This window comes from Oncorhynchus gorbuscha, unplaced genomic scaffold (assembly GCF_021184085.1).
Source record: "Oncorhynchus gorbuscha isolate QuinsamMale2020 ecotype Even-year unplaced genomic scaffold, OgorEven_v1.0 Un_scaffold_1118, whole genome shotgun sequence".
Taxonomy (NCBI): domain Eukaryota; kingdom Metazoa; phylum Chordata; class Actinopteri; order Salmoniformes; family Salmonidae; genus Oncorhynchus; species Oncorhynchus gorbuscha.
Window position 1 is genome coordinate 173,820 of NW_025745993.1, and position 10,464 is coordinate 184,283.

Consider the following 10,464-nt stretch of genomic DNA (forward strand, 5'->3'; position numbering starts at 1 on the left):
TTCGTAATTTCGGTCAAGTTGCTGCCCCTCTCACAGCTCTTACTTCTGTCAAGACGTGCTTTAAGTGGTCCGGTTCCGCCCAGGAGCTTTTGATCTCCTCAAGAAGCGTTTTACATCCGCTCCTATCCTTGTTACTCCTGACGTCACTAAACAATTCATTGTCGAGGTTGACGCTTCAGAGGTGGGCGTGGGAGCCATTCTATCCCAGCGCTTCCATTCTGACGATAAGGTCCATCCTTGCGCTTATTTTTCTCATCGCCTGTCGCCATCGGAACGCAACTATGATGTGGGTAACCGCGAACTGCTCGCCATCTGCTTAGCCCTAGGCGAATGGCGACAGTGGTTGGAGGGGGCGACCGTTCCTTTTGTCGTTTGGACTGACCATAAGAACCTTGAGTACATCCGTTCTGCCAAACGACTTAATGCACGTCAAGCTCGTTGGGCGTTGTTTTTCGCTCGTTTCGAGTTCGTGATTTCTTATCGCCCGGGTAATAAGAACACCAAGCCTGATGCCTTATCCCGTCTCTTTAGTTCTTCTGTGGCTTCTACCGACCCCGAGGGGATTCTCCCTGAAGGGCGTGTTGTCGGGTTGACTGTCTGGGGAATTGAGAGACAGGTAAAGCAAGCACTCACTCACACTGCGTCGCCGCGCGCTTGTCCTAGTAACCTTCTTTTCGTTCCTGTCTCTACTCGTCTGGCTGTTCTTCAGTGGGCTCACTCTGCCAAGTTAGCTGGCCACCCCGGCGTTCGGGGTACGCTTGCTTCTATTCGCCAGCGGTTTTGGTGGCCTACTCAGGAGCGTGACACGCGCCGTTTCGTGGCTGCTTGTTCGGACTGCGCGCAGACTAAGTCAGGTAACTCTCCTCCTGTCGGTCGTCTCAGACCGCTTCCCATTCCTTCTCGACCATGGTCTCACATCGCCTTAGACTTTATTACCGGTCTGCCTTCGTCTGCGGGGAAGACTGTGATTCTTACGGTTATCGATAGGTTCTCTAAGGCGGCACATTTCATTCCCCTCTCTAAGCTTCCTTCCGCTAAGGAGACGGCACAAATCATCATTGAGAATGTGTTCAGAATTCATGGCCTCCCGTTAGACGCCGTTTCAGACAGAGGCCCGCAATTCACGTCACAGTTTTGGAGGGAGTTCTGTCGTTTGATTGGTGCTTCCGTCAGTCTCTCTTCCGGTTTTCATCCCCAGTCTAACGGTCAAGCAGAAAGGGCCAATCAGACGATTGGTCGCATATTACACAGCCTTTCTTTTCGAAACCCTGTGTCTTGGGCAGAACAGCTCCCCTGGGCAGAATACGCTCACAACTCGCTTCCTTCGTCTGCTACCGGGCTATCTCCGTTTCAGAGTAGTCTTGGGTACCAGCCTCCTCTGTTCTCGTCCCAGCTCGCCGAGTCCAGCGTTCCCTCCGCTCAGGCTTTTGTCCAACGTTGTGAGCGCACCTGGAGGAGGGTCAGGTCTGCACTTTGCCGTTACAGGGCGCAGACTGTGAGAGCCGCCAATAAACGTAGGATTAAGAGTCCTAGGTATTGTCGCGGTCAGAGAGTGTGGCTTTCCACTCGTAACCTTCCCCTTACGACAGCTTCTCGCAAGTTGACTCCGCGGTTCATTGGTCCGTTCCGTGTCTCTCAGGTCGTCAATCCTGTCGCTGTGCGACTGCTTCTTCCGCGACATCTTCGTCGCGTCCACCCTGTCTTCCATGTCTCCTGTGTCAAGCCTTTTCTTCGCGCCCCCGTTCGTCTTCCCTCCCCCCGTCCTTGTCGAGGGCGCACCTATTTACAAGGTACGGAAGATCATGGACATGCGTTCTCGGGGACGTGGTCACCAGTACTTAGTGGATTGGGAGGGTTACGGTCCTGAGGAGAGGAGTTGGGTTCCATCTCGGGACGTGCTGGACCGTTCATTGATTGATGATTTCCTCCGTTGCCGCCAGGGTTCCTCCTCGAGTGCGCCAGGAGGCGCTCGGTGAGTGGGGGGGTACTGTCATGTTTTGTCATTGATTATCATGTCTTGTCTCTGTGCTTCCCTTCTATTCGTTTCCCTCTGCTGGTTTTATTAGGTTCTTTCCCTCTTTCTATCCCTCTCTCTCCCCCTCCCTCTCTCCCTCTCTCGCTCTCTCTCTCTCTATCGTTCCGTTCCTGCTCCCAGCTGTTCCTCATTCTCCTAACTACCTCATTTACTCTTTTCACACCTGTCCCCTATTTTGCCCTCTGATTAGAGTCCCTATTTCTCCCTCTGTTTTCCGCTTCTGTCCTTGTCGGATCCTTGTTTGATGTTCGCTGTTCTGTGTCCTTGTTCCGCCCTGTCGTGTTTTACCTTCTTCAGATGCTGCGTGTGAGCAGGTGTCAATGTCAGCTACGGCCGGTGTCTTCCCGAAGCGACCTGCAGTCTGTGGTCGCGTCTCCAGTCATTCCTCTCTACTGACGAGTGGATTTCAGTTTTCCTGTTTTTGCATTTACCTAGATAATATCCAGGATTATCGCTTTTGTTTAAAACTGGAATAAAGACTCTGTTTCCGTTAAGTCGCTTTTGGGTCCTCATTCACCTGCATAACAAGTGGAGTGTGATTTATTTCAGCTTTTATTTCTTTCATCACATACCCAGTGGTTCAGAAGTTTAGATACACTCAATTAGTATTTGGTAGTCCAGAGCTTCCGGCGGCGGTTCCCAGTCCATTTCTCCACTGTATTGTGGGATCTTATTTATGTGTAGTTGCCTGTCAGCAATTCAACTACTTCACGTTCCGTTCGTTCTTTTATTGTTTTTGTGCGTTTCATTTAATAAACATGTGGAACCCATATCACAATGCGCTTTGGTCCGAATGTTCTTACGACGAACGTGACACCAAGCTGTTTAAAGACACAGTCAACTTAGTGTATGTAAACGTCTGACCCACTGGAATTGTGATATAGTGAATTATAAGTGACATAATCTGTCTGTAAACAATTGTTGGAAAAATTACTTGTGTCATGTACAAAGTAGATGTCCTAACCGACTTGCAAACACTATAGTTTGTTAACAAGAAATCTGTGGAGTGGTTGAAAAACAAGTTTTAATGACTCCAACCTAAGTGTATGTAAACTTCTGACTTTAATTGTCTGTATTCCCAGTCATGTGAAATCCATAGATTAGGGTCTAATTCATTTATAACAATTGACTGATTTCTTTATATGAACTGTAACTCAGTAAAATCGTGTTGAGTGAAAAAATTCTAGAATTAACTAATTGCATAAATGATTGGGCCTACTACTGTTTTAGGTGTTCTGGGTCAGAACTGTCAACATGATTTACACCCATCAGAATATCTGTGCTGTGAAGGGCTCAACAGTGGAACTGCCCTGCACATATCAACATCCAAGTTATCATGTAGTCTCAGAACCAAACTGGTATATCCAAGAGAAATGTAATGAGGCGCCTAAAATCCTGAGCTCGGTCCAGAGTATGCAGGTTGTGCTGAGTACCTTGGGACTAAAGAGAAATACTGCACCCTGAGAATCACAGACCTGAGAGCGATTCAGCTGAGTACAAGTTCAGATTTAAAACACAGAATGGGGGTACAGCTTCCCTGGAACAACTGACTGACACAGATAATATATAATATCTAATTCTAATAATTCATTAGAATCATTCAGAGCTGCAGGTGAGGGTGTCTTCCTCCACAGAGGAATAGAAGAGAACACTGACCTGTAGCACCACCTGTCTTCTGACTGACAACCCCACCTACATCTGGTACAAGAACGGACAACATCTCCATGACCCTACTTCCCAACAATACTCCTGTAATACTCTAGTGGTCTGGGGTTACTCTACAGACAGTTACTCCTGTGCTGTAAAAGACCATGAGGATTTTCTCGCTCCTACAGTGTGTGAGTCTGGACTCACCTATAATAATAATCTTAAGTGTCAATCATTAAGGCCTGTGGACCAATAGTAGAACATGTGGGGAAAACAGACAAACCGGTGAACTCTTGGATAGTAACACTAGTAGGAACTATACAGTATAATATACAAGGTAGAAAATGGATGATGGTATGTTATCTAGTTATTCCATTTTAGAATAAGACTGTAACGTAACAAAATGTGAAAAAAGTCCAGGGTTCTGAATACTTTCTGAATGCTCTGTGTGTGTCTATATAATTTATTCATTTTAAATGAACCAGTCCAATACATCTTAAACACTTGAAATCGTCTCATTATCGTTTGAGGAATTGATCAGATACATTTAGTTTCAGGTGTTCAGGGTCAGAGCTGTTTGAATGTGACTCACACCAAGAGGAGTATCTGTGCCTTGAAGGGGTCAACAGTGGACATTACCTGCACGTATAGACATCCCAGCTGGCATAACGTCACAGAAGTATCCTGGTTCAACAAATGGGAGACTGGAGTTACTACAGATCTAATCCAGGACCCAGAGTATGCAGGTCGTGTGAAGTACCAACCAACTACAGACAAAGACTCCACCCTGAGAATCACAGACCTGAGAGAGAGTGACTCTGCTGAATATAAGTTTAGATTTACAACAACGGAGGTAAAATGGGGATACAGCTTCCCTGGAATAACTCTGATTGTCACAGGTAATACTGTCCTTACAGTATTATATCATCTAGTCTAAGTCATTATCTCATTGGTGGAAATAATGATGATTGTGCTATTTTGTCTTCATTTACCCATTTTCAGACCTGCAGGTGAAGGAGACTCCTGGCACAGAGGAAGGGAAGGTGACACTGACCTGTAGCTCCACCTGTATTCTAACTGACAACCCCACCTACATCTGGTACAAGAACGGACAACTTCTCACCAACCCAAACACCCAAGATAACTACCTCTACTTAGACCAAATCAGCAGTGGGGACGCAGGCAGCTACTACTGTAGTGTTAAAGGATACAAGAATATCCGTTCTCCTGTTACATTCTTTGGGGAGCCAATGTCTTTTAAGAATGCAGTTGTAGGAATCATAGTGGTTATTCTAATTCTCATACTCTGTCTCTTTGGGTTCATGTGGTTCAGGTGAGTGAGATTAATTTATCCCTTTTCACATTCTGTGGTTTAATCGATCAAAATATGTATATTGCTCTATTAATTGATGAATTATTTCACAAAACAGGAAGAAGGCCTCCAAATCCACCTCTGACACAAGAGACAGAAGAGACGCAGCAGAGAACGGACAGGTGAGTCTTCTGGAATCAGTTGACTAAGAGCTACAGTGATCTGTATTCAGATGGACTCAATGACTAAATATCTTTCACCCCTCATGTTGTCTGTCTTCTCTCCCCATCAGAGAGACTCTAATCCAGTGTATGACAACATGTCAGGCATGAACTTGTCCCCTATTGCAGCACAGAGAGCGATCACAGACGAGCAGGATGACATTACCTACGCAAGCATCCAACACAGAAACCAGGAAGTGCCTCTGGACTCCACCGTCCCACCGTCTCTCCCCCAGAAACAGGACGAGGATTTCCAGTACACTACTGTGAAATTCAACAGCCCCAGTGCTGCTCAATAGACATTGGGAGGGATTCAATCCAATCATAGGTTATAGACATTGGGAGGGATTCAATCCAATCATAGGTTATAGACATTGTGGCTTTTAATGTAATTATTTTTTTTTTTAAATGCTTTTGGAAATTGCAATATAATTCCTCAATTCAAATGTCTTTGATTTCAGCTTGAACTATCTATTTAAATGAAAGTACAGCTCAAACTGTTCAGTCCATATTCTACTGTTCTATTATGGTCAGAGGGGATAAAAACTGTTCATTTTTTACAGTAACTTTGTTGTTGTCATATCTCAAACAGACAGTTTCAGCATTAAAGATTCCAGGTTTAAATAACACAATATAACCTACGTTATTCATGAGATCTTATACTAAATGTACTATAAATCAGTGATTTAAACATCCCATCCATACACCACACTAAACCTACACATAGTCTGTGTCTGGAAAGGCATCCTATTCCCTACATACTGTGACACTGCGGACACAGCTATCCTCTCTAACAGTTAGGAGCCAAACGAATGATGCCAGGAACTCGAAATGTAATTACAGTGGGGAGAACAAGTATTTGATACACTGCCGATTTTGCAAGTTTTCCTACTTACAAAGTATGTAGAGGTCTGTAATTTTTATCATAGGAACACTTATGTGAGAGTCACTTGTGAGACACTAGTGAGAGACGGAATCGAAAACAAAAATCCTGAAAATCACATTAATTTGCATTTTATTGCATGACATAAGTATTTGATCACCTACCAACCAGTAAGAATTCCGGCTCTCACAGACCTGTTAGTTTTTCTTTAAGAAGCCCTCCTGTTCTCCACTCATTACCTGTATTAACTGTACCTGTTTGAACGTGTTACCTGTATAAAAGACACCTGTCCACACACTCAATCAAACAGACTCCAACCTCTCCACAATGGCCAAGACCAGGGAGCTGTGTAAGGACATCAGGGATAAAATTGTAGACCTGCACAAGGCTGGGATGGGCTACAGGACAATAGGCAAGCAGCTTGGTGAGAAGGCAACAACTGTTGGCGCAATTATTAGAAAATGGAAGACGTTCAAGATGACGGTCAATAACCCTCGGTCTGGGGCTCCATGCAAGATCTCACCTCGTGGGGCATCAATGATCATGAGGAAGGTGAGGGATCAGCCCAGAACTACACGGCAGGACCTGGTCGATGACCTGAAGAGAGCTGGGACCACAGTCTCAAAGAAAACCATTAGTAACACACTACGCCGTCATGGATTAAAATCCTGCAGAGCACGCAAGGTCCCCCTGCTCAAGCCAGCGCATGTCCAGTCCCTTCTGAAATTTGCCAATGACCATCTGGATGATCCAGAGGAGGAATGGGAGAAGGTCATGTGGTCTGATGAGACAAAAATATAGCTTTTTGGTCTAAACTCCACTTGCCGTGTTTGGAGGAAGAAGAAGGATGAGTACAACCCCAAGAACACCATCCTAACCATGAAGCATGGAGGTGGAAACATCATTCTTTGGGGATGCTTTTCTGCAAAGGGGACAGGACGACTGCACCATATTAAGGGGAGGATGGATGGGGCCATGTATCACGAGATCTTGGCCAACAACCTCCTTCCCTCAGTAAGAGCATTGAAGATGCATTGAAGATGGGTCGTGGCTGGGTCTTCCAGCATGGCAACGACCCGAAACACACAGAAACACACAGCCAGGGCAACTAAGGAGTGGCTCCGTAAGAAGCTATATACTCCCTGACTGTTGCTATATACTCCCTGACTGTTGCTATATACTCCCTGGCTGTTGCTATCAAGGTGAGAAACAGACTCATTGTTTACCTGTCCAGGTAACTAGTACGGGGGACAAGTATGAAAATGTATTCACTCACTACTGTAAGGCACTCTGGATAAGAGTGTCTGCTAAATGACCAAACATGTAAAATGTATACATCCAAAGGTGATTCTAACTAACCATTCAGTGTCTGCTTTCCCCTTTCATCTGGGATGGTGTAGCTCCATCTGATCAGCCTTAGAGACAGTTGGCGATTCCTTCAGAGAACTGAGTCAACCACAACATTCCAGGTTAAAATGACAGTAGTACTAGAAATGAATGACAGACAGGTGATTCATAGAGAAGCTTTACCAAACGGGTACAGAGGATCCTGTCGATACATACAACAACACAGTTACACATAAACAAACATACCAAAGGGGGTCCTGTGGGAATTGATGGGGGCCCAAAGACCCTCCCCATTATTTCACCTTTATTTAACCAGGTAGGCCAACTGCGACCTGGCCAAGATAAAGCAAAGCAGTTCGATACATACAACAACACAGTTACACATAAACAAACATACAGTCAATAATAAAGTAGAAAAACAGTGTGCAAATGAGGTAGGATAAGAGATGTAAGTCAATAATGAGGTAGGATAAGAGATGTAAGTCAATAATGAGGTAGGATAAGAGATGTAAGTCAATAATGAGGTAGGATAAGGGATGCAAGACAATAACGAGGTAGGATAAGGGAGGTATGGCAATAAATAGGCCATGGTGGCGAAGTAATTACAATATAACTATTAAACACTGGAATGGTAGATGTGCAGAAGATGAATGTGCAAGTAGAGATACTGGGGTGCAAAGGAGCAAGATACATAAGTAAATACAGTATGGAGATGAGGTAGCATTGTTGATTAAGGGGACCTTAAGGTTCATGTTTTGCTGCAGAACTTATAGTAAGATGCTGTTGCTATGTGTCTAAAAACTCTGCCACTATACAAGGCACAAACTATCTATATTAGTCTTTGTGGTTAAGCCCTGGCTGTAACCACTGTCTGGTTTTGACATTTTGGTCTTGTGTGACAGTGGACAATGTTAATGAATTCAGAGAAGCTACTGTACTAGGTTGCCTTATAAGGTAACCTCAGCTTATTGATACACACATACTGTAATGCGTGCGTACTGGCAGCAGAGAAGTCAGGCGCAGGAGATCAAAGACTGTGTTATAACGGTGCAGTTTAATCATAAAAATCACTGTGAACAAAAACAATAAATAAATACAATGGGACGAAACCCTCCGCACGCCAGACATTATGTGCACAAACTCTTACAATCAACACTTCCGGACAAGGACATGGGGGGGGAACAGAGGGTTAAATACACAAAATGGAATTGATGGAATTGAAACCAGGTGTGAGGGAAGACAAGGCAAAACCAATGGAAAATGAAAGGTGCATCGGCGATGGCTAGAAGGTCGGTGACGTCGACCGCGAATGCCACCCGAACTAGTAGAGGGTCCGACTCTGGCGGAAGTCGTGCCAGTACCCCCCCCTCCCTTGACGCGCGGCTCCAGCAATGGGCCGACACCGGCCTCGGGGACGACCGGGAGGGCGAGGCGCATCCGGACGAAGACGGAGGAACTCCTGCAGCATTGAAGGGTCCAACACATCCTCGACCGGAACCCAGCACCTCTCCTCCGGACCGTACCCCGTGCGCCGGGGGCCCCCCCGATGTCCAGAGGGGACGGAGGAACCTTCCGCACCTCAGACTCCTGGAGCAGACCAGCCACCACCGGCCTGAGGAGAGACACATGGAACGAGGGGTTATACGGAAATCGGGTGGAAGTTGTAACCTGTAACAAACCTCGTTCACTCTCCTCAGGACTTTAAATGGCCCCACAAACCGCGGACGCAGGTTCCGGCCCCAATAGATCAACCGGTCACGAACAGCAGACTGGACGTACAGATGCCCAGCGGGACACTGGACGGGAGCGCGCTATGCACATAACGCCTGCTCAATGTCCGTGTCCAGCTCATCACACTACTGGCATCACCAGGCAGGAGGCGGGGAGTTTTGGAGTGGGATCCATGGACCGCTCCTCTGTGTCATACAGCCGAGACAATGCATCTGCCTTCACGTTCTGGGAGCCTGGTGTTGTGTCTTTACTATTGTAACGGCTGTCGTCGGTGGAAGAAGGTGAGGACCAAGGTGCAGCGTGGTAAGTGTTCATGATTTTTAATATAATCAACACTGAACACTACACAAAATAATAACTAGGAAGAACGAACAAACGAAACAGTCCTGTTTAGTGAATACACACAAAACAGTTAACCTGCTATTCATCATCTTTGTTTCACAGCGGTCAACTCTACCCGTAGCTCTCTCAGTGGGAGGGGCTTATCATCTGGGGAAGCCTCAAAAACAACATGATGCTGACAAGTCGTCTCTCCAGAAGAGTCTCTCCAGATCAGAACGTCTCAATGAACACCAGCAAAGACTTACAGGAAGAAACCTCACCACCGCTGCTCTGACTGTGGGAAAAATTTTGCTAAACAGAGAAAATTGGTCATTTACCAGCGGATTCATGCTGGAGGGAAGCCTTATAGTTGTGATCAGTGTGGGAAGAGTTTTGCTTGAGATTTCACCGTGACCAAACACCGACTTATACACACAGGAGAGAGGCCTTATAGCTGTGATCAGTGTGGGAGGAGTTTTAATCAATCAGCAGCCCTGAGCACACACCAACGCATACACACTGGAGAGAGGCCTTATAGCTGTGATCAGTGTGGGAAGATCATGTTTCAACAATACAAGGTGTGTATTCATGTATTCAATAGATCAATAAATATATTCCATTATCTGCTCAACAACGTCTGCTTATAACATTAATTATATGTTTTTAAAAAATCTAATGATCAATTTTTAAAAGGACCATAGTCCTCTTGTATAATTAGTTTGCTCCTAAAAGATATTCACATATTTATTTTAAAACCTTTCACCAGGTTTTAGTGTAGCTGATGGGACACATAGAAGTACAGAAGATATAGGACTATTAGTGTCGTCAAATTAAGTTGTTGAATTTATTTTAAAGGATTTAATTTGTGATATCTTTGAACTTTCCTTATTGTGTATTAAGTTTGCTCCAGAAAGATGTTCACACATTTTATTGTGAATCGAATGATGTGTTGGTTGTTAGGAAGAGG

General features: G+C 45.2%; 1 protein-coding gene across 1 annotated transcript; it reads left to right on the plus strand.

Moving 5' to 3' along the window:
• Positions 1-4,026: 4,026 nt before the first annotated feature.
• Positions 4,027-5,314, plus strand: LOC124021448 (sialic acid-binding Ig-like lectin 12). Its single transcript, XM_046336639.1, has 4 exons — positions 4,027-4,036; positions 4,213-4,581; positions 4,685-5,176; positions 5,287-5,314. The coding sequence occupies exons 1-3, from the start codon at positions 4,027-4,029 to the stop codon at positions 5,017-5,019; spliced, it is 714 nt and encodes a 237-aa protein (XP_046192595.1). The 3' UTR covers positions 5,020-5,176; positions 5,287-5,314.
• Positions 5,315-10,464: the final 5,150 nt, after the last annotated feature.

Excerpts from the sequence above, each read along its gene's own strand:
- LOC124021448 (XM_046336639.1), top strand. Across the intron at positions 4,582-4,684 it reads AATAACTCTGATTGTCACAG|ACCTGCAGGTGAAGGAGACT; the intron begins GTAATACTGTCC and ends ACCCATTTTCAG.